Genomic DNA, 24,801 nt, shown 5'->3' on the forward strand with positions numbered 1-24,801 from the left:
TTTCTCTCACGGTTGTGACGAAAGTAACCAAAGAAAGGTTTGTTGGTGGAGAGTACAGTCCTTCGTGGCAGGGAAGGCACAGCAGCAGTGGCACAGTGGCATGGGGCAGCTGGTCACATCACATCCAGACTCAGGAAGCAGAGAGCACGGAACTCAGTGAGCACGGAGCTCAGTGAGCACAGACCTCAGTGAGCGCGGAGCCAAGCATGGAGCTCAGTGAGCACGGAGCCGAGCACTGAGTTCAGCTCCCTTGTTCCTATCTTTTCCATTTCATCCAGTCCCAGCCGCAGCCCATGTGTGGCAACGCACACAGTCAGAGTGAGTCTTCTGTTTCAATTAATCCGCCCTGGAAATGGCCTCACAGACTCAGTCAGAGATTTGTCCCCTAGGTGACATTAGCTGTCACAGATAGCTCTGTCCCTGATTGTGCCAGGACAGAGGAGAGAAGCCGGTGCAGACAAGGCAACTGTAGGCTATAATTGCACAGCCAAGACACAAGGGAAGTTAGGTCCTGTTGTATTCATATTACTAGGACGGGCAGGAGAGATTTCCAGTTGCAGAGATTTCCGCTGCAGCCTGAGGATGGAATATGGTCTGGGTGGAAATAGGGAAGAGAGGCGAGGACTCCGTAGGGGTGACAGCAGAGGCTGATGGCACGAAGGTGCCCGCAGGCTCCGGGATGTTGGGAAGTAGTTATCACGGCAAAAACAGACTGCTCAGGGCTTTGGGGAGCTTGGAATTGAAAGCAGAGACCGTTTGCCTCACGGCTTCCCGACTGCTGGAACGTTGAGGGTTTCTTAAGCCTGCTAGACTTGGTATAGTATGTACCAGGTCAGTCATTGCTACTGATATTAACAGTTAATATGGACGTTATGCCATTTCAAGTTTCCAGTTAGCACTCGCTATTTAAACTCAGCTTATTGAAACCTTTACTGTACCCTGACATGTTGGTTTTCTCCCAACATGGTGTCTCAGCTTCTCCATCCTCTTTTAGGCCCATTTGGGTCCTGGTGGCTGCCCATGAAGACAGAGTGGTAAGGCACGTGTGATGGGTAATCTCCATTGTCAACTTGATGGGATTTAGACTCACCATGAGGGCACTGTCTGGGTGTGTCTGTGAGTGTGTTTCCAGAAAGGCTCATACCTGAGGCGGGAAGGCTCACCCCGGGTGTGGGCAGCACCATCCTGTAGGCTGGAGTCTCGGACTGAAGAACTAAGAGGCAGCATTTGTTCCTGTCTCCCTTTTTTTTTTAAAGCTGTGGATGCAATGCAACCAGCCCCCTTCTTCCCAGTGTCCCCCTGCCATTTCTTCTCCGCCCTCTGGGCTATATGCCCTCCAACAGCAAGCCAAAATAAACCCTTCTCTTACGTCTTAAGTACAATATTTTTAAGTGTGTGTGTGTGTGTGTGTGTGTGTGTGTGTGTGTGTGTGTGTGTGTGTGCGCGCGCGCGCGTACGTGAAAATGCCCACAGAAGCCAGAAGAGGGAATCTGATCTGTTGCAGTTGGAGCTGCAGGAGGTTGTGTTGTAGGCGCTGATAATCAAACTTGGGTCCTCTGCAAGAGCAATTAATACTTAATTGGTGAGCCATCTTTCCAGCCCCTAGGCCAACTTTTTGACAGCTATTTCCCAAGGTGTATGTGGTATATATTGCCTTAGTAACTAGTATTATTATTCAAGATAGACATTCTCTTGATGATTAACTATAATAAAGTGAGGGGAAATTGCATTAAAATAGCTGCCCTTGGGTATTATGACATTGTTGGGCTGGTTGTCTTTATAGCAAATTGTGTCTAGACTGCTGGGTTTTGTGGCACTTTGGTAATTTTTGGTTGCTCTTGACATCCTTACTTCTAGCAGTTCTCGTTGCTTAATTTTCTATTTCTCACCAACATTTCAATACTAGAAAGCTCATTTGAATCAACTGACAACTAGGTATTAGTTTTATGAACACTGGGCAGAGGTAAAGTGTTTCTATGTCTCTCTTATAGGTGGCATTCTTAGATAATTGTAGTTTGAGGCCTCATTGGCCTGAGGCTGCCCGTAGGTAGTGAAGACATCAGAAGACTCCATCACAAGTAAAATGACATGATATGTACCAAATGCAGTTATTATCCTCATGGAGATGTATTTTGTATGTGCGATTTACCCATGTGAGGGAAGTTTCAGGTCAGTGAAGACTAAATAGAGAGTTAATCAAAGTCTCTGATTTTTCTAGTCTTGTCTCAGAAATACCAAAAGCCACTGAAATTATAGAAAATAGCTTTGAAGAAAGACATCATCTCACTGTCAAAAGAGTGCATGTGGGAAAGGTTGGCTACCTTTTATTCTAAAATATCTTCTCTGGTAACTTCCAGCATGCCAAATTTGTGGATGTTTATAAGTTTATAAGAATTCAGAGCAGTATGCCTCAGCAGTATTAGCTGCTGCTTCTGCCACCTCCTTCTACTATTTCTCCTCCTCCTCCTCCTTCTTCTTTTTCTCCTTCTTCTTCTCTTTTCTGTGTAGCCTTGGCTGTCCTGGACTCTCTTTGTAGACCAGGCTGGCCTTGAACTCACAGCGATCTGCCTGCCTCCCGAGTGCTGGGATTAAAGGCACACACCCAATTTTCTCAGCTTCTTGTACCTAAGCACCAGTCTTCCCACAGTACTTCTTAGAGTCCCACATAATGCTGCGACGCATAACTTGTGTGTGGAGTGTGCCATGTGCAGTTTGCAGACCCCTATGCCTTGTTCAGAGTAAATTTCACAGAGCATGCATACAGATGGATTTTGTGGCAACCTCAAAGGCTCAAGTGCTTCTAAGCCCTCAGTCTCAGCTATATACTTGTGCCAGTATCAGAGCTGCTCCATTGTTCTATGGTGACCAGCAGGAGTTGTGAGGACCATGGGTGGGATGATGAACACCATCACAAAATTGTTTCATCTGTCCCTGGAGCATTTGAACAGAGCAGGTGACTGGTAGCCTGCAGTCTGAGGTATAGTTCTCAGTTCTGTGTCCTTTCCTTGCCTTTGCCACCTCTCAGAAGACACTCTCTTTTTTTTTTTTATAATTTTATTAATTTATTCATATTACATCTTGATTGTTAGCCCTTCCCCTGTTTCCTCCCATTCTTCCCTCCCTCCCATTTCTCTCCTTCTCCCCTCCCCTATGTCTGTGACTGAGGGAGACCTCCTCCCCCTATATATGCTCTTAGAATATCAAGTCTCTTCTTGGTAACTTGCTATCCTTCCTCTGAGTGCCACCAGGTCTCCCTATCTAGGGGACATGGTCAGAAAAGGGGCACCAGAGTTCATGTGAGAGTCAGATCTCACTCTCCACTCAACGGTGGAGAATATCCTGTTCGTCGGCTAGGTCTTGGTAGGGGTTCGAAGCTTACTGTCTATATTCTCCTTGGCTGGTGCCTTAGTTTGAGGAGGACCCCAGGATCCAGATCTGCCTGTCATAAAGTTCTTCTTGTAGGTTTCCAGGACCCTGTGGGTCCTACTATTTCCCCTTTCTCAGAAGACACTCTTTTGGTGTGTTGAAGGGGAGAGTGGCACAAATAAGCAATCAAATAGGGTACTACTAAATCACCATTAAAGATGGGAGATGCATGGGGGCAGAAAATCCAGGGCCACAATGGAAATTACAACCAAGAGATGTGATGTGGCCGCTCTGTTTCCCAGGAGCTGTGCTCTGAGGGCCCTGGCTTCCTTGTGGGGCTTTTCATACCTCTCTGTGGGAAGGCTGCTCTCACCGACGGCTTTCAGGGAGGAGCTGCCTGGCATAGGAACTCACTGGCTAGATGCTGTACAATTCAGTATATTTGTTAGCAGACTTCAAGAAGGTTCCTTTATATAGAATTGAAAGTGTTCCCTTGAACAACTCTCCTCAATCTTACGTACAATGTAAAAGTTATATACAATATGTGTTTTATAAGTATTCTGTGTCTGGTAGTATACTTTCCATACATGTGACTGGGTCATGTAACCCAGGCTGGCCCCAAATTCACTGTGTAGCTGAAGGTGACCTGGAACACCTGAGCTTCCTGCTTCCATTCCAAGTGATGACATGTTAAGTGCATGCCAGGCAAGCACTCTACCAACTGAGCCACATCTCTAGCCCCATCCCCACAATATTTTTAGGTTATGTAACAGCCAAAAATTTATATGACTGTAAAGCTATAAAAACATTAAAGTAGGAAATTGTGCAAGGCCTTTGGTAGTGATGTGATGTGTCTAAAATCATTTGCATTACTAAGTGTATGTGACATTATATTTGATTTCTTTATTGCATAGGTTTTGTCAGGTTCTTAGAAGGCTACTACATTGTGCTAATAACCAAGCGGAGAAAGATGGCGGATATTGGAGGTCACACGATATATAAGATTGAAGATACAAATATGATTTATATACCCAATGACTCTGTCCGGATCACTCACCCCGATGAAGCTAGGTATGCTCAGGTGCTGATTATTATTTCTTCTTCTTCTTCTTCCTCCTCCTCCTCCTCCTCCTCTCTCCTCCTCCTCCTCCTCCTCTTCTTCTTCTTCTTCTTCTTATTATTATTATTATTATTTTGGTTTTTTGTTTGTTTGTTTGTTTTTGAGACAGGGTCTCTCTGTGTAGTCTTGGCTGTCCTGGACTTGCTTTGTAGACCAGGCTGGCCTCAAACTCACAGCGATCCACCTGTCTCTGCCTCCCAAGTGCTAGCATTAAAGGCATGCGCCACACCCGGCTTAACTTACTATTTATTTTTGACAACAACAGAACCAAAGAAATACAAATGTTTTCTAGAACTATCAAATGTTGGGTCAAAATTCCAGTTTCTGCTCGGGGCTGTAAAGGTCTTTTTGACAATCTTGACAATGATTGGCAGTCACTGCTAAAGCTGCCAGGTGTGGGCCACAAGTATCACATAGCGTCAACATGCAATAATGTAGGACTTTTGAATGTTTACAAAGACGAACAATGATTTCTTACCTTAAATCTAGGAAGTATATTTAACCAAACAGTGACACTTAACGTCACCTATTTATTTATTTGTTGTGCGTGTTGTATGTGTGTGTGTGTGTGTGTGTGCATATGTGTGTGGTAATGCATGCATGCAGAGGCCTGACGTTGGGTGTTCTGTTGTATCATTTCTCTGCCTTTTCCCCTTAAGTCATGGCCTCTCACCAAACCCAGAGCTTGCTGTTTTTCGAGCTAGAATGGCGGCCAGCGGCCTCCAGTGATGCTGAAGTCTCCTTGGCTGCCCACCAGCTCTCGGGCCAGAGGCGCCCGCAGCCTCACCTGGAGTTTTATGTTGATGCCCTTGTTAAGCGCCTCACCCGCTGGGCCTTCTCTCAAGCCCTACCGTTACCTTTTAGTGTGAAGCAGTGGGAAGAACACAGACTACCCTAGTAATCTTACTGAAAATGCTACGAGCATGCAGAAATAATCAGACGAATCCGCATGCTGAGACCTTTTACAAGACACGGTCTCGCATGCCCTTTAAAAATGTGCAAGTCATCTGGGGAAAAAAGATAGAAGTTTTTGTAGATTTTAGAATCAAAGTGACAGCCTGTGAATTTCATTAGATTCTTGGTGAAGACATGTGTGCATATGCACACACATACACAGAGCTATGAAGGACTTTATTGGGACAGTTTTAGGACGCATATGGGACTATAAACTAAGGGCACTAAATTAATAAATTAAACTTAGAGTCCTTGATACAAATTAAGAATGTGCTTAGGGCCAGAAGTGGTTCATCCTTTGTCACTTTTGGAATATACATGAAAACACAACAAAGTATCTCTGGAACGAGACTCAAGTCTGAGCACAGAATTCAGTCATGTAGTTCATGCACCTTGTCAGATCCATGGCCCAAAGATGGTGCTGTGCAGTAGCCAGTGCACCTGTGCTTTGACTGTGATATGTCATCAGAGACGGGCTCTGGATTTCCCACAGTGGCATCACATCAGTGCCCAAGACAGCCGCGGATCTCAGATTTGCATATTAGGATTTTTCAGTTAAATGAATGAGAAAAACAGAGTTTGTGTGTGTCTAAGCAGAGGAGTCAGTGGTGAATTTAGAAGAAGGTCATTTTGGTTTTCAATGGACTCTCCTTATTCCCTGATTTTCTGTAGATCTGAAATCTTTTAGAGGTTTGGTGAAATTATTGGAGACCTGAGAATGTGAGGAAAGCTATTATCAATTGATAGATTTAAAGTTAGAAGGGTTCATTTGATGTCATGCTATGAAAATTAAAAGGACACCAAGGCGCATATATTTTTATGGCTGGTAATAGTTTAGGATTTAGCTATACTATGTTATATTGTTTAATATAGTGATTTAATAATCTTAAAAATGAAATTATCTTATGATTAATACTGTGTGGCATGTAGGCATTATCTACAGGACAATACAATTATATCAGTAGCTCGTTATGAAGGAGAAATGAAATAGTATTTCCTAATATAATTACCAGGACACTTTACCACTCTAAGGCGATGTTGAGGACACATATGAGTGTCTTCATAGAACCAGCGATGTATGTGGCAAATTCCCAGGTCTTTGTGATTAAATCTTAGCAATGATACTTACAGCAGCATTGTAAGGTATTTATTAAAAGCCTATAATCAATTTTTCTTATAAGTGGAACTTTAAAAGCCTTGCCTTTAATTAAGGTAAGGAGCTATCAAGGAATATGCTGTCATAACTAACAGTCGGCATTGCATTTAGAACCCTAGCTGATGCATTGCCAATAGACTAGATCAGAAAAATAAGCAACTAAGCCCCAAAGGAGGCAGACACTTCTAAGAATGCGGGTGCGAGCGTGCAGCAAGGCGACTGAAGGAAAATGATCGGTGGGTAAGAACCAAAAATGTTTCTACCCATGGGCAGCATGTTAGTCAGCATTCTCGGGGGAAACAGGACTTACAGGGTGACTCCCTACATAGAGGAAAGGGAGGTATTAGAGTGACTTCTTACAGATGTGGGCCAGTCCAGCAAAGCTGGCTGTGAGTGGAAAGCCTAAGCATCCAGTAGAGGCTCAGTCCGTGAGGCTGGATGTCTCAGCTGGTCCTCAGTGTCCGCTGGAATCCTGAGGAAGTGGACTCCAACACCAGTGAAGCCTACAAGGGGTGGATCATGTAGGGAGGCGATAGTCAGCAGGCAAAGAGCAAAAGCCTCCTCCTTCCATGTCCTTATTTAGGCTTCCAGCAGAAGGTGTGGCCCTCAAGACCTAGATGAAAGGCCTCTCTTCCTACCTCAAAGATCTAGATTAGCAAACCTCCCCCACCCCCCAACACACACACACATACACACACACACACACACACACACACACACATACACACACACAGGTATGCCTTCCATCGTCCGGGTTTAGCTAATGGCAGATGTAGCCGTGCTGAGAACCAAGGACAGCCATCGCAGGCAGTAACCAAAAGAAAAACGAACGATGCCGTTCACAACAGCACAGCACGGTACCTGGGAGAAGTGAAGTGTAACAAACTTACTTGGCATTCGTATTGAAGAGCTGGAGAGAGGGCACTTTGCTCGCTGCCTTTGCAGAGGGCCCAGGTTCCGATCCCAGTACCTACATCAGCAGCTCACAGCTGCCGGGCGATCCAGTGCCCACTTCTGGTCCGCGTGGACACTGGTACTCACGTGCACACAGCCATAACATATATTTCAATACAATTGAAAAGTAAAACAAGGCTTTCAAATTCACATAGAAAATTAAAAGTTGGTCTTAGTTTGGACAAATATAAAAAAAAAACAAAAAAGGCGAAGAGGAGGTTGGAGAGATCTGTTATTCTAAATTCAGGGAATTGCACACCATCTTCTGGGCCCCCTGCACCAGGCATGTATTTATGCACATGCAGGCAAAACACCCATATCCATAAAATCAAAATAAATGTTAAAAAAGGAGGGGTAAGTCTAAGCAGATGTAGCACTCAAAGTAATTGAAAGGAAGAGATAGTGAGACTGCTGGTTATTGATGAGGGCACTGACATTGATCGGAGAAAGCCCAGGAAACGACCCAGTTTCCGTAGGAAACAGGGATCCCACAGACATAGCACCGTGAACCCGCCTGCTGTGGAGAAGACAGACCCAAGTTTTGTTGGTTTTCCACTTGACAGAATGGAATTAGATTCTAATCTCTGATAATACTGGAGACGCAATTTCAGAAATAGAGACAGTTTTAGGAAAACAGCTTTATGATCCCGGCGTGGAGGAAGATTTCATAAATAAAACACAGCACGAGGCAGAAGGAGAGCGGTGATGGATGTAAACACTTTCAAAATCAAAAGTGTCTTTACAATCTAGGCTGCTCAGGAGGCAGCGGTCACATAGACAGAATACCTAACTACCTAACACCTAACACCTTCCGAAGGGTTTCTCTGACCAGCCCTGAGAAGTGCTGCAGCGGGAAAGGCAGGCAGCAGGCAGGGGAGAAGCCTTGCTAGTAATCAAATCTAACAGGGACTCTTTCCTTCTCCTGAGTGTCGGGTGGGGAGTGGTTAAAGGCATCTGCTGTCATCAAGTGCTAGCAGCAATGTGGGGAGCACAGTTACTCTCTTATGTCTTACGCGATGAGTGTCAGTGAGTCTATACACCAGGAGCTGGAGTTACACTCTTTTAACCCTTAGCAAACACAGGTTTTTCATATTACAGTAAAACTGAAAATGTACATTGTCTACCCCAGTGGTTCAGACTCTGGGCAAGGGCCTCAGGGTGGACAAGAAGACGCAGCATCCCTGGCTGCATTGTACTTTTATCTATTTAGGTTCCTCCTGTGACCCCCTCCCCCGACAGTGTCTCCCTCTGGAGCCTAGGCTGGCCTTACACTCATGGTGAGCTTCCTGCCTCGGCTTCCCAAATGCTAGGACCACAGGTGTAACCTCCCACACCCAGCTGCCTCGTCTAGTTGAGAGACGCAGAAATACAACACGGCCTATAGGATGTGGAGGCTGAGCAAACCATCGAGCAAGTTAAATCCTTAGCTTTTGGTGCAGCTGTGTTCAGACAGGGACCAGAGAGCTGCAGAAGAGCATGCGGGGTTCGAGGCATCCCTGTGGAGATGCCTGTAACGGCCCAATGGAGGCACCACGCAGGATGTGAGCAGCACCGAGAAAGTTCCCTCTGGAGAGGGAACAGGGCTTGTGAAGCTAAAGAGAATTTTAACTTTGGAAAGTATGTTTTTGTTACTTATCTATGTTTGAATGTGAAATAAGTATGAGAAACTGTGAATGGATGTTCTTCCTGAGCGGACTGGTATTTTATTCTATCCGCCTCAGTTTCCATGTTAAAAATCTTTACACCTTAAAGTTAGGGTAACCCACAGCATCTTGTTTACTTTTGTAAGTACGCTTTCTCCATCCTCTGAGGACCTGTAAATCTAACAGCAACGATTGCTGTCTTTACTCCCCACCCCCACACCCCGCCCATTTGGGAGCGCAGTCACTACATACTGAGGTGCAGTTCCAGGTAGGTAGGTGTGTCTGAGGGACCGCTGGCAGATGGACACCCATGCCGGAGGTGGCTGGAACTGCTCAGCTCAGCGAGCACACTTACTAATGTAAGGTTAGCCCTGACTGTATGTTAAGCCATGAGAAGCAATAGTTCATGTTTGTAACATGTTTTAATGTTTTTTAGGTACCTAAGGATATTTCAAAATGTGGATCTCTCTAGCAATTTTTATTTTAGGTAAGTTTGAGCCAAATTTTACTTCTGTCACCTTAATTTTATTAGATTATAGAAAGAAAATCGGGAATTAATCAATAGCTAGATTATTTCATCTAGACTCATTAAGCTCTAGGACTTTCTTCCCTTTAAAAACTTGATTCTTGAAAATTTGAATGGGAGAGGCGGCCATGGGACTGGAGGAGTCTGCACTGAAAGGAGAGCAGTCATGGAGGAAAGGCCTACATAACTAACAGAAAGGTTCAGAAAAGAGAAGGGAGCAGTTTGAGCATCAGCATCTTTGAATAAGGAAGGAGAAGCTGGATTGGCTGCAGCATGAGCTCCAGGTGATGGAAGACACATTTCTTAGCTGGCTTGCTTTGAGAACTGATGCCTGAACCACCTCAGCATGGCCAATAGAAGAGGAGGTGGGCATGGCCCGCCTCCCTCTGTGACGCCTTCCTGGTTTAGCCCTCGAAGTCTTACCACCAATAGGACTTGCACCCATAATATATGCATGGTGTCTGACTTTTTCTACCCAAACATGGGAGGTGTGGAAAGCCACATTTACCAGCTCACTCAGTGCCTCATTGAGAGGGGGCACAAGGTTATAATTATCACCCATGCTTATGGAAATCGAAAAGGCATCCGTTATCTCACCAATGGCCTCAAAGTTTATTATTTGCCTCTGAGAGTCATGTACAACCAATCTACAGCCACGACCCTGTTTCACAGTCTGCCATTGCTCAGGTACATATTTGTTCGGGAGAGAGTTACGATAATCCATTCCCACAGCTGTTTTTCTGCCATGGCCCATGATGCTGTCTTCCACGCCAAGACAATGGGGCTTCAGACAGTCTTCACGGACCATTCCCTTTTTGGATTTGCTGATGTCAGCGCTGTGCTTACAAACAAGCTTCTAACTGTGTCTCTTGGGGACACAGACCACATCCTTTGTGTCTCTTACACCAGTAAGGAAAACACTGCACTAAGAGCAGCACTGAATCCTGAAAGAGTGTCCATCATTCCTAACGCTGTAGATCCTACTGACTTCACTCCAGGACCATTTAGGACTATTGTTGTTGTCAGCAGACTTGTATACAGAAAAGGGACTGATTTGCTTAGTGGCATAATACCTAAACTCTGTCAGAAGTACCAAGAATTACATTTCCTAATTGGAGGAGAGGGACCAAAGAGAATCGTCTTGGAAGAAGTACGGGAAAGATACCAACTACATGACAGGGTTCCACTTTTGGGAGCTTTAGAACACAAGGATGTCAGAAATGTCTTAGTTCAAGGACACATTTTTCTTAACACCTCCCTCACTGAAGCCTTCTGCATGGCAATCGTGGAAGCCGCCAGCTGTGGTTTGCAGGTCGTCAGCACAAAGGTTGGTGGGATTCCTGAAGTTCTTCCGGAAAATCTTATTATTTTATGTGAGCCTTCAGTAAAGTCTCTGTGTGAAGGCCTGGAAAAAGCTATTTTCCAAGTGAAGTTGGGGACATTGCCAGCTCCAGAAAACATCCACAATATAGTAAAGACTTTCTACACCTGGCGGAATGTGGCAGAGAGGACTGAAAAAGTATATTGGCGAGTGTCGAAGGAAACTGTGCTGCCAATGCACAAGAGATTGAACAGGCTCATCTCTCATTGTGGCCCAGTGACAGGCTACATTTTTGCTTTGCTGGCTGTGTTTAGCTATCTCTTCCTCGTTTTCCTGCAGTGGATGACTCCAGACTCTATCATTGGTGTTGCAATAGATGCTACTGGGCCCAGGGGAGCCTGGACTCATCAATGTCCTCCCAATAAGAACAGAGATGAAAATGATACGGTATCTAAAAGCAGGTAGAAGCAAGCCCAAGGTAACAAGTCATACACACTTGCTATAGTCCGGTTAGCATTTGAAAATAATTTTGCTCTTTAGTTTTGGGTTTTCCAGTTGGTTTAGTAAATTATGCTACCTCTGTATCAGTCACTATTTTTTTTTTTTTTTTTGAAAAAAGATAAACACTTATGCAATTCCTGAGTGTGGAAACTCCTTCCACTTCTTTAAAATTTAGGGGATAATGGGTTAGCCACTCAGGTATGACATTTTTCAGATTACTGAGATCCCTCTAACAGAGATGTTTTAACATTCTATTTTGGGAGCCTTGGGTGCTGAAAGGCCAAATGTTTCTGGATCTTTTTTGGGCAGTTTTTAGCGTTATACCATTAATTCACATTTACCAGACGTTTACAAGGTTTCTTTAGGGAGGTACAACAATTAAGAGAACCCTTTTCAGTCAAGGTCATGTGTCCTTCATTGGACATTGAAGTATTGCTCTGAGACACTTACTAGGTCCACTCAAGGGTTACATGTAACCTGATTTTTTGAACAAGACCAGTTCTTTGGTTGCCAGCATGTTTGAACACCTGCTACATATGAAAGTTAAATTAGATGGTTCTCGAGACTAAGAACTAGTTAACAGGAAGTGGTAAAACAGCAAACATGCCAAAAATGCTCAAGCTACTGAAATCATCGCTGGCATACTCCCAAGTACCTCTCTGAATCTGTTTTATGCATTCTCCTAGGAAGAGACCTTGTGTGTGTGTGTGTGTGTGTGTGTGTGTGTGTGTGTGTGTGAGAGAGAGAGAGAGAGAGAGAGAGAGAGAGAGAGAGGAGAGAGAGAGGAGAGAGAGAGAGGAGATAGAGAGGAGGAGAGAGGAGAGAGAGAGAGAGAGAGAGAGAGAGAGAGAGAGAGAGAGAAGAGATGTTGCTTTTTAAGTTCTATGGACTGACCGATACCACTGTTGATGCTAGTGTGGGCCAACCCCCTGCTTCTGTAGTGTACGTTTTAGCTCCCCTTAAATGCCTTTGTGGTTTCTGAGCAGAACATAAGAGGTGTGCCATCTCAAAACCAGTTGCTATCCTGTCCTCTTGCTGGAAGTCCCTCCCTGTCACTGTGGTCTAGCTGATCTCTGATAAGTATTGCCAGTGTGTGGAAAGGCTTCCCACCAAAATGGTTTGTTTATAGCATATCAAGTCTGAAAATTGTCAGAGCGTGCAGTCTCTTTGTGGGTGGAATTTCTCAATCGTAATCACGGTTATACAGAGCCATGAGTTTTTAAATCCCAAATTATACATGTTATGTATTATTAAGCCTTTGAACTCTTTTGCATGGGTTTTTGTAGGAAAAGGACTAAAATCAAAGCAGCAAAGCACTTGTGGGTGTTCAATTTTGTCAGTATTGTAACTCTGCACAGGATTTTTTAAAAGGACGTCATTTGCAAAACTTTTTAAAAGAGTATCTTAACATGCCTATTACTTGGTTGCCACTGACATAAAAAGATATATTTGTGTTTGGTTTTTGTGGAAAGACAAATGCTAGGGAGTAATTTTTAAAAATACTGAAGTTAGGGCTTTTATTGGAGAAAAATGACCTGGTCCAAACCGCTGAGTCTTATTTGAATCTTTATGCACTAAGACAGGTGTACAGATACTGGTGCCAATATTCAGGGTAGGCACAATGTGTAATACTGACTTTATTCATTCTACATTGCTTTCTTCTTTCATATTTGCTTCTAATAATTTTTGTCAAAATTATCATTGAATACTTCAGTTGTTCTTTAAGATGACAATAGAATTGAAAATTAATTTGCTCTTGTGTGTAAAGGTGAAATTTATAAATTAAAATTGTTTTCCTTTTTTGAACAAGTGAAAATAAACTTATTTGTCTAAAAGAAACCATTTTCAGGCTCCCTGGATACCTTACTTATAGCTTTCAATGCCATACTGGTCAGTATGTAGAAGGAAATACTGTTCCACGCTGCTACACATAATTATTTGAAAATGAAATTAGCATGGATGAAGCATTTGTTGAAAAGACACTGTATTGCTTTTGATGTTGCAGTCACACACATGAAACCTGTCTGTTTAAAACATGCTCATGTCGAATAATAAAGGTGAGAATAATGTTAAAAAAAAAAAAAAGAAAATTTGAATGGATAAGTTCAAAAGCACTTACTGTTACTATAAAAATCACCTTCATTTCAGGAAGAAATTAGTACAATTTAAAGAAATAATCTCATTTTGTAATTTTGAATTATAAAAATGAGATTGTATTAGTCCTAGTGCAGACTTGTAGCGGTGCCACCATCCAGTGTCAGTTAATGGGCTGGCAAAATTAAGTGAAAATTAAGTAGAAATAGGAAAAGTATTTTGATCCCGGTGTGTTGCTGGTGGCATTGTGAACTAATAGTTTGGTGGGATGAATTAGCGTTAAGTAGATGTGAAAATACATCCTGAGAATACATTTTGGGAGATAAAATAGAAATCTCTTTTGGTACAGAGACATTTGTGGAGACCTATATGACATAGTCAGGAAAGAGACAAACTAAGCACATGGTAACCATTATGACAAAGTGTTAAGATGGTGATGTGACCCATTTGTGGGCCGGGTAGAAACAGGTGTTGTGATAGATGGAGGGTCCCATCTGCTCTAGTGTCCAGATTGAAAAATAGGGCACAACATAGCAGCCAACAATAAAGACCTGAGTTGGGCCTGAGAGAGGGCATGTAGCATTTGCCACATTGGTGTTGTATATGGACCAGGTGGTTTGCATTTTTAAAGATTTATCTTTACTTGTTAATCGAGTTAATTTATTTATAAGATAAACATAAGCATATAATGTAAAGGCAAAATTATTAAATCATAGAACAAGGGGTTCTCAGTGAAGCAGTTTTTATCTACGTGTGTTTAGGGCCATATATGTCCATGAGTTTGTCTTCATCATCTACTTTTTATGGGCTTGTGCCATTTTATGTTTGTGGCGTCTGTGAGGTGATGCTGACGCTTGGGGGGTACTGTTTGATTGGGGTCCTATGCAATTCTTTCTTTCCATTGTTTTATTTATCTATCTATTTATTCATCCATCCATCCATTCATTTATTCACTTTACATCACAACCATAGCTCCCTCCCCCCTCCTAGTCTCCCTCCCTCCCCTCCCCCTCCCCCTCCCGTATTCCCCAGAAAAGGGGAGTCCCCGCTAAGCACCCACCTCAAGTCACATGAGGACTGAGTTTGTCCTCTACCCCTGTGGCCTGGCCCAACCCAAGTCCCACCCCATGGGAGAGAGCCAACCCCTGACACTGGTAATGGTACTCTGCTGTGCTTGTAGATAGGAGCCTAGCAGAGTTGTCCTTTGAGAGGCTCCACCCAGCAGTGGTTCAAAACACACGTTGACACTCACAACCAAACGCTGGGCAAAACGTAGGGAGTCTAGGGGAGAAAAGGACCCGGAGGTGACAAGAGCTCCACAAGACCACAGAGCCAACTAACCAGGGACCAGAAGGTTCTGTGCGTCTGAAGCACCAACCAGGGACCATGCCTGGACTGGACCTAGATCCTCTACGTAGATGTAGCTGAAGGGCAGCTCAGGCTTCATGTGGGTTCACTAGTAAGGGGAGCAAGGCAATCTCTGACATGGACTCTCTGGCTTGCTTTTTGATCCCATGTCATTCTTGGCCATACTGAAGTCTGATCAAGTCATTCTTCAGGTTAAAATATATATGCTAAGGTCGCAGGCCTGCACAGCCGTGCCCCAGCCTGCACAAGCTGAGGTCGCAGGCCTGTATCGCCTACACGCATGCGTATGACCCACATCATAATTGTTATTTCTAATGCAAATGTGTACGTTGGGTGGTGAGGTTTTCGTTTAATTTCCAATCATGTTTGTACTTGGCTGTGTTTTGCAGTGTTCATTTAATAGTGTCGCTTTGAGTGAAATAACAGGTGCAAAGTAATTTAGCTGACAGATTGTAATTCCTCGTGGGAGCCAAGACCGTGAAATGTCTCTGCTTCTGTATTTCTTACGTCTTGTTCTCTTCTCAGCTATAGCTATGATTTGTCCCACTCGCTTCAGTACAATCTTACTGTGCTGCGAATGCCCCTGGAGATGCTGAAGTCAGAGACATCCAGGACGCGCCAGGAGAGCTTTGACATCTTTGAAGATGAAGGATTGATTACACAGGGTGGCAGTGGTATGTGATTCCTACACCCTTCGTGTGTGCTAATGTGGCACCTCATTAAATTCCCTCAACTCCTCTTCCCGTCGTCCCTGGGTGGCCTTTATCTTTTCAGGTTGTTCTAGAGATGTCAACTTGACCAGTGTATTTTTAAAGCCATCATTGATCACCATGTGATTTTATTTATAGACCAGTCAAAATTATATGTTGTCAGTTTCTAGGGATTGTTCATAGGCATTTTGACGGAGCACACTGAGATCTAGTCTTTGGGTGACACTTTATGGAGAATTTCTTTGAATACTGTAGAGTATATACCATTGTATTTTCACTCATAGAGATTGGTCAATTATGAGTCAAGTTTGGGACAAAATTTATCACAGGTTGCCTACTATGTGCTGGACCCTTACATATGATATTCTGAGTCACATAAAATCTCTTATGGGGAAGTACAGGTGAGCTGTACAGAAATAAAGACCAAGTAGAAAACTGAGGCCCAGAGGTGCCGATCCAAGGGTCAGTACTCAGACTGTCAGTGTAGCAAGTCAGAGGCCATTGATACTGTGACTGGCCTCAGCCTGACGTGTCAGTCTGCCACAGGCGGATCTTCTTGCCCGGCACCATCGGGCTGTTGCCAGACCACAGTACGACCAGCCTAAGGTGTCCCTGGAGACCCCCAGGGACTAAGCCAGACCCCCAGTGTGCTCCTGCTCCTTTGTCAGTACCTTTATTGCCAGATTTAGGGGTTTGGAAAGTCTCTTGGTGCCGAACCTCTGCGGCACAGCACTGTAAAGACAAGACCTACAAATGCATCCATGTCGGAAGGGGTTGGAGCATCGGTCATTTTGCAGAGCTTAGCGGTATTTTCCAGACACTATAGGACAACTGTTTTTTATTTACACTTTCTCTTAACTATTTTAGTTTAATGTTTTATCCTGCACAAGCAAAATTTATTCCGGTTCATATGTCTGGACCATGGTCAGGCCCTGCACAGCTCCAAAAGCATTGCTAATGTGGGTATGGCTGGGGGTTGTGGCAGTGGAAAGCTAAGGAGCATCTAGAAAGACACAAAATGATGTATCCATTTCAATACCAAGTCACTTGGAGAATGTGATGACCCCCGCACCCCGCTCCCCCCGCACAGTGTGCCTTGATCTCTCTGGTCCCTTGCAAGGTCTCACGAGGATGACCTTGAACTATACCTCCTATCTTCTCCTCCTCCCAAACGGAAATTAGAGGCATGGACCAGACATGCACCACCATGTCTAGTGTAGGTTGTTCTGGGGACTGAACCCAGTGCCTCGTGTGTGCCAGGCAGGCATGCTACCGCTGAGCTACACCGAGTGCATCCGCCTTCTCTTGAGTGATGCACCGAAAGGCCAGAAGACACTTAGGTTTTGTTTGTTTTATGTTTATGTGTGGTCTGTCTGTGCATCATGTGAGCTTGGTGCCCATGGAGGCTTGAAGAGGACATTAGATCTCCTGAAACTGGAGTTACAGATTATCGCGAGCTCTTGTGTGGTACTGAGAATCAAACCTCAGTCCTTCACAGGAGTAACAAGAACTCTTAGCTACTGAGTCGTCCGTCTCCTCAGCCTCTAGTTTCTATAAATTAAATAGGAATGCATTCAACCTAAATAAATACCAAGATCATGTTTTTTTACATATTTATTATTTATTTATGTTCTGTATCTGGGTGTTTTGTTTCTATGTATGTAGGCACATCAGAAAAGGGACTCAGATCTAATGGGACTACAGTTATAGGTGGTTGTGAGCTGCCATGCGAGTGCTGGGAATTGAACCCAGGACCTCTGGAATAGCAGCCACTGCTCTTAACCACTGAGCCATCTCTCCAGGCCCCGACTCCATCACATTTTGAAGGGAAAAGAGTAGAACTACCTGACTGCTGGCATCCAGAGCTTTTAACTCACCAGTACATAAATATGCTCATTTCATATGTTTCACTTTATGTAAGTTTTGTGACATGCATTGCTGTTTAGAAATAAATTCATCTTGATGTGTCAATATGTTTGCTGATTTCTCTACATGAAAAAGCCTTGATATAATGGCTAATGCCATTTGGGATGATGAGCAGTGCACCGCCTTATCCTAACCCCTCCCCTGCTTCGCTAAAGTATCTCATCCATCCGCACAGCAGCTGCCTGCTGCGTGTACAGGTGGGCAGAGGCGCCAGGGAGTAAGGAGCTCTCTGGCCCCTCCCTGTCATACTGTGAGGAGGTGGTGCCGGAAGCCCTGGACCCAGGCACTGTGACCTCAGTCTATGGCCCCTGCAGCCCACTCTGCCACATTTGTCTTCATTCATGCGTCTGTCATCGTACCCTTCATTTGACTCCCATTTTCTTTTGATTTAAAAACTCCACTCAGTCAGAGAAGTCATTTCTTCCTTGCCTTTGAAGGACACAGCGCTGGCTGTGCCCCGCGTGCTGGTGCTCAGGGTAGATCGTCACTGAAAGTGGCAATGCTGGCCAGGGTCGTGTCCTGACATTAAAAATAGAAGTGGAGGAGCTAGGAAATGTGCAGGTGCCAGTCAGTGTCCTTATCTTTCTGTTACCAACTTTTGTTTTTCAGGCGTATTTGGGATCTCTAGTGAGCCCTATATGAAATACGTATGGAATGGTGAACTTCTGGATATAATTAAAAACACGGTGCATCGTGACTGGTTGCTGTATATTATTCACGGATTCTGTGGGCAGTCAAGTATCCTTCCTATAAACACTTAAGATGCACACTATTGCGCTGTGCCAACATGTAGAAAGGTCATACATTGTAAGATTATAATTATTGCTGTCTACCTGTCCTCGTTAGGGCTACTATTGTTATGATGAAACACCGTGACCAAACCCACGTGGGGAGCAAAGGGCTTATCTGCTTACATTTCCATGTCACTATTCATCGCTGAAGGAAGTCAGGACAGGAACTCAAACCGGGCAGGAACCCGGAGGCAGGAGCTGATGCAGAGGCCATGGAGGATGCTGCTTACTGGCTTGCTTTTTATGGCCTCCTCAGCTGGTGGAAGGTGGTGCCTGGGGTGGCCCCACCCACCATGGGCTGTACCCTTCCTGACTCAATCACTAATTAAGAAATATCTTACAGGCTTGCCTGAAGCCCCACCTTATAGAGGTATTTTTCAACCAAGGTTCCCATCTCTCAAATCCTGCTAGCCTGTGTCATGTTGACATAAAACTAGCCAACACAGTACCCCACCAGGAAAAGTTACCATGTAAGTAGAAATGCAGTGAGGAGTGCAGACTTTGAAGAGACCTGTGTTAGGAGCACTGAGAGATTATAAACACCAAGTCTGAAAGTACCACGTGCATAGTACACTTACGATAGCCAGTGAGGATCGTACATGTGGGAGAAGGTATGGCACGCCTGTCGAGTGGCGAGAGCATGGCAGGCTCATGAGAACAGAGGTCGACCAAAGCCACTAACACGAACAAGGCCCTAACAGTGAGTATAGAGGGAGGTCCCAGGCTGGACAAGCACCACAGGGGACAGACTGGGAAAACACAGGTGCTTTCTTGTGGTTTGTATGACTCCAGGGAGACGGGATGACACAGGAAAGAGAGGAATGCTGAGGAGACGGGATGACACCGGAAAGAGAGGAATGCCGAGCACACGGGGTGACACGGGAAAAAGAGGAATGCCAAGGACACGGGATGACATGGGAAAGAGAGGAATGCTGAGGACATGGGATGACACGGGAAAGAGGAATGCCGAGGACACAGGATGACGCGGGAAAGGAGAGTGGGAGTCGATTGCCTCAGTAGTCAGGTTGCGGGTTTTCGCCACCAAAGATACAGAAGAGAATGTGCTACAGCGTATAACGACCATTTCTAAAGTGTGGTTCTAGCTTGGTTTGCATTTCCAGGAGCGAGCTCAGGGCCTGGCATATAGTAATTCTAATAAATGTTTGTTTTTAAAATAGTAAACAGCATCGTAGATTATCATTTTAAAGCTCATTAGTTGAAATAACGAGACTGGGCTCTCGGGGATCAAGCATTTAATGAATCCTGAAAGCCTGTGTGGTGACAGGAGTAATTGCTGTTTATTAAGCACTTAATACAGTCTAGGCAGCAGAACTTTTACACCAATTACGTCAGCTCATCCTCCCAGCATCCCAGCAGGTTAATGATTGTTTCATCCAGAAAGCTTACAGAGTTTGGATTTATTAGATTTTAGAATATTTGCCTAAACCTCAGATAAATTGAAGATGGGATTCGAGTTTGTTCGTGTTTCATATACACCTTAAGCACTGGGGGACTGAAGGCATTTATACGACGAGATAGTTTTAAGTACCTATGTTTTGGTTGACCCATAAGACGAGGTCAGGTGTAGACTTTTACTATTTAGGGTCAGAAATTTCAGACTTCAAGGCATTTTTTTTTTTTTAATTTTTAGACCACGATTATTCAACCTATAGCTGCTTTTGATTTATTTTTCAGTAGGTGAGATTATAATTCAGAAAGCTAAGTAAGACGACGTAAGTAAGCAGTATATTGACTGAGCAGTTCACGGTGCCACATTCAGGGTTTGGTCTCTGGATTGCTTTTACAGTATTGTACCTACTCCTTCCCTCAGTATTAACAACTTTTTCCTAACTTACGCTTAACGTTAAAGAACATATGGCTCCAGTGAGTAAGGCAGCTTAGCTGCTCTTCTTACGTGTTACAAGGAGAGACGTGATAGAGTAGCCTGTATATTTCCTCGGAGAGTCATAGAAACCACTGCTTGAGCATGTTAGGTGTTGCCATCAAACCTGGGCAGCCTGAGGAACCATCAGGCCCATGTGACTACGTTCTCGGCCGAGCATTTAATGTGCTAAGGCTATAGGACAAGGAGTATTAAGTGCATAAAGGGTAATGGTTCTTGTAGCTTTCTGTGCCAATCACGATGCTGAAATGCTGAAAGACTTTAACTCAGTTCCCAAGAGCTTCTGATCTATGGACGGCCAGTGTACGTGACTCTGATAGCCAGAAGATCCAGTAAGTTTGCTGGGACTCGCTTTCTCAAGAGAGGTGCAAACTGTGAGGTAAGATGGCAGACCACATTTCCGCCCTGTTTCAGCCTCTCACATCAGCTTTGCTGCCAGTGATGAAGCGGTGGACTTCTAAGTAACTTCTTAACATCCTGATGTATTTTGTTTGTATGTGTGCATACGTGCATGTGTGAATGCAGGTGCACACACGAACACGTGCTAAGGAGGTCAGAGGACAACTTGTAGCAGTCAGTTCTGTCCTTCCATCACGTGGGTTCCAGGGATGGGACTCAGGTTGCCAGGCTTGGCAGCAGGTGCCTTTATTCATTGAGCCATCCACAAGCCCTCATCTGTGGTATTTTATTTATTTATTAAGTATACAGTATTTTGCCTGCATGTATATGTGTATGCCAGAAGAGGGCACCAGATCTCATCATAGATGGTTGTGAGCCACCATGTGGTTGTTGAGAATTGAACTCAGGACCTTTGGAAGAGCAGGCAGTGCTCTTAACCTCTGAGCCACTGCTCCAGCCTGTCTGTGGTATTTTAAAAGTGGAGATCGATCGATCTATCTTTCTTTCTTTCTTTCTTTCTTTCTTTCTTTCTTTCTTTCTTTCTTTCTGTTCGTGATATTATCAGAGAATAAATAATTCTCCAGAGTATGAAACTCCTAAGGAAAAATGACCAATCTTCAAACATTTGAGCTGTAAAGTATCTTAGAAAGAGGTGTGCAATTTTAAGATGTCCACTATTTTGGAGGGTGAGCCGTATCGAAATACTTGGAAAATACTTGGAATCAAAATCGAAATACTTGGAAATAGCCAGGCACCCACTAGGAGTGAGGAGAGGGCAGCCCCTCACTGTAGGAAGTGCACCCACTGCAGGAGGGCAAACACAGCCTGTGCTCTGTCTGCTCTGCCATAGATGCCCGAGTCTTGCCTGTGATCCAATAGACAGACTGAGGCATTGGGCTCTGATTCTGGATGTAAATAGCCACACTGTTCTTAAACTCACATCAGCACTTCAAACCATTTTATTTGGTACCTTAAGAACAACTAGAAGTTTGTGACTACATTATTTGCTTTTGGATTTGAAAGGATAACCAGTGCCTCCCAAAATATCCTTTATCATGTCCTTATGTAAGTCAAGTTATGTCCAGAGCCTCCCATCTCTCCCCTTAAGTCCTGTAGACCACCGGGTATTATTCATGCTTTCTTTTTGGTCTTCAGAATTGAAAATTTTACATTTCTGTGTTCTTTTCCTTCTGTATAATGTCACACAATTGTTTTTCTTTTCTCTGCCATCCTGCCATTCATATTGGTCAAGCTGCTGTTTGCTATTTGTGTTGAATAATTCATTTGTTTTTTTTCTAGTCTGTTCTCTGCTGTTAGTTGCTTTTCTTTATCATGTTTTTATGGTTCTGTTTTTCCAGTGTGCACTCTGAATATTGATGCTAGGAGTTATACTTTAGTCATGTATTTGAATTTTTTCATTTAAAAGTTCTAAGAGCATAAACCATCTTTATCTGCTCCTTCCTTTCCAGGGCGATGTTGCGAATGAAGTGGAGACTGAGCAGATCCTCTGTGATGCTTCTGTGATGTCCTTTACCGCAGGCAGTTACTCTTCTTATGTACAAGTTAGAGGATCGGTTCCCTTATACTGGTCCCAGGACATCTCAACTATGCTGCCTAAACCGCCTATTACACGTGCGTGAGCCGGCCTGCCAGGAGGTTTTCTGTTTGTTTTTGTTTTTGCCTGCTGTCATTCAAAATGATGATTGTTGACACATAACTCTAATAAGGGGTTGGGCTTGGAGAGATTTTGGTCTTTTGAGCAAGATTATATGGGGGAGTAACTTCTCTTAGCTTTCTGTGGTGAATCTATCCTTAATTTTAACTATTAGTAAATTGTGTGTTATTGTGCTTTAGAAAAAGCAGTTATGGGGCTGGAGAGATGGCTCAGTGGTTAAGAGTACCACCTGCTCTTCCAGAGGTCCTGAGTTCAATTCCCAGCAACCACATGGTGGCTCATAACCATCTGTAATGTGATATGGCACCCTCTTCTGGCTTGCAGGAGTACATGCAAGCAGAGCACTGTATACATAGTAATAAATAAATAAATCTTAAAAAAAAAAAAAAGAAATAGCAGTTATTCAGATGTAATGCTGAGTGAGTGTCCAGTGAGCTCCTTGAGAGTGCTACATTAGTTGAATTGTATTTCTTTTCAATGTGTTGCAAGCTCTACACATCTTCTGCTTCTGCCTTACAGCCCCATTCACCTTTTGTCTTCTCAGTGGACCAGGCCGATCCCTTTGCACACGTGGCTGCTCTTCACTTTGACCAGATGCTCCAGAGGTTTGGCTCCCCCATCATCATCTTGAATTTAGTGAAGGTATGACATGCTTGTCAAATACGCTGGACCACCTTTTCTCACACAAAAGGCATTGGCCAGCTCTGTGTTGCCTTGCTAAGAGAGAGGGGAGGGAGTATGGGGGGGGGAGGAGAGAGAGAGACAGACAGACAGAGATAGAGACAAAGGAAAGGAGGGAGGGAGAGAAAGGTGTCTGCTGTGCCAGCATGGTACCTCTGAGCTACTGTTCTTAGACTCTGATCCCATGTGGCTTCTTCTAGGCTTGCCTTGGGGAACCAATAGTAGATCTCTCCGAAGGAGGAGAGTGGTTTGGTCCGCCAGGCTCCTGATTCCAAGTGTGCCCTTGGTTTGCATTAAATTCCTTAGCCCCGCAACAACATAAGGAGAATGCAGATCAGACTGTTAACCCTCACCTAGACATAGCCCATTCCCTTGACAGTCTGTAAGAACCTCAAGCCAATGTGTGGCCATAGGACCAGGAGGCTTCACTCAGAAATGTGGCTCAGGACCCAGGTGGAGCTCGGGCGAGAAGCTCGGGCAAGGCACTGTAACTGTCTCTCAGCCTCTCCATCAGAGTACGCTGTCTAGTTCTTACAGGGTATGTGTGTAAATAGATGTGCAGGTCAAAGGCCTAGGGTAGAGGGCAAGATCACCCCGAAAATTTATGTATCTCTATTGTACCCAAGAGAATTGAAGGAACCCCAGCCAGTGGCTAAGAAGACCTCCAGAACATCAATAGAAAGGTTTTTCTGTGTTATGTCTGCGGCAGCGTACGTGAGGTTGGTTAACAAATGTCAGTTCAGTGAACAAACCAAGGAATCCATGTCCATTTAGCTACCTAGCCAGTGCTTTTGACAGTTTTATATGTATCAAGGTAATTGTACAAGTGAGTCCTGCCTGCGTGAAGCCACCAGCACAAGGGAGGCAGTGTTGAAGTAAAGGAAGCTGCCAATCAAGAAGAAAGGAGAAGTATTCAATCTGAAGTAAAGGGCAACACACACACACACACACACACACACACACACACACACACACACACGCACGCACACGTACACACAAGCACATGCACACGCATATACACGGATGTGTATGGAGGTACGTGTGCTTGCTCTTTTCTGACAGCTTTAATTTCTCTTTAAGGGTTACATGGTAACAGAGAAAGTTGAACAGTCTGGTGTGAGTTGACAGGAAAAATCCAGACAGTGTAAGAGTCAATTTCAAGCTGATAAAAGTGGTTTCTTAAATGGAACCATTCTGCAACTGCCTGCCTTTCCCCAGCAGGGCTGTGCATGAGCATAGACAAAGGGATAGATAGTTGGGTCCATTCAGTTTTGCCAGGAAGATCCCTAAAAAGATAGAAGCTAAAACATTTTGGCTATTGGGAATAGTAGGATTGCTGTGGACAGTGAAAGCTGAGAGGGCTGGGGAGAGAGGCAAGGAGGAGAGGGTTTTTGCAGAGAGAAGAGGAGTTGTGGTACTTGAGGTGGAGCACTTAAAGTAAAGGCAGAGCGGCTCCCTGAGGTCACAGGATCTGAGGTGGGAGGGTGCGATGGGGACTTAGCCAGACTACAACAGGATTGGGAGGTACCAAAGTTACTGAGCACAGAGAAAGGCCAGGCACAGGGAGGAGGGTAGGTGCTCGCCCAAGAGGGGCCTGTGCAGGACAACTCAACAGGTGGCTCAAGGGGACAGTGTGTGCCATGTGTGTGCTTGTCAACAGTGTGGAGGAATACATGCCCCCAAGGTGGCAGGGGCGGAGGCTGGGGATGTGAG

General features: G+C 44.4%; 2 protein-coding genes across 2 annotated transcripts in view; both read left to right on the forward strand.

Annotated features, from left to right (window-relative positions):
* Positions 1-24,801, forward strand: part of Fig4 (FIG4 phosphoinositide 5-phosphatase) — a 114,171-nt gene that overhangs the window by 22,175 nt on the left and 67,195 nt on the right. Inside the window, exons 4-10 of the mRNA XM_051164130.1 lie at positions 4,281-4,437; positions 9,630-9,680; positions 15,529-15,677; positions 18,249-18,377; positions 20,612-20,712; positions 22,202-22,364; positions 22,952-23,049. Of these exons, the coding sequence (XP_051020087.1) occupies positions 4,281-4,437; positions 9,630-9,680; positions 15,529-15,677; positions 18,249-18,377; positions 20,612-20,712; positions 22,202-22,364; positions 22,952-23,049 (848 nt within the window). The remainder of the gene's footprint in view (positions 1-4,280; positions 4,438-9,629; positions 9,681-15,528; positions 15,678-18,248; positions 18,378-20,611; positions 20,713-22,201; positions 22,365-22,951; positions 23,050-24,801) is intronic.
* Positions 9,853-11,581, forward strand: LOC127205001 (phosphatidylinositol N-acetylglucosaminyltransferase subunit A-like). Its single transcript, XM_051164129.1, has one exon. The coding sequence runs from the start codon at positions 10,066-10,068 to the stop codon at positions 11,503-11,505; it is 1,440 nt and encodes a 479-aa protein (XP_051020086.1). The 5' UTR covers positions 9,853-10,065; the 3' UTR covers positions 11,506-11,581.

This window comes from Acomys russatus, chromosome 21 (assembly GCF_903995435.1).
Source record: "Acomys russatus chromosome 21, mAcoRus1.1, whole genome shotgun sequence".
Classification (NCBI taxonomy): Eukaryota; Metazoa; Chordata; class Mammalia; order Rodentia; family Muridae; genus Acomys; species Acomys russatus.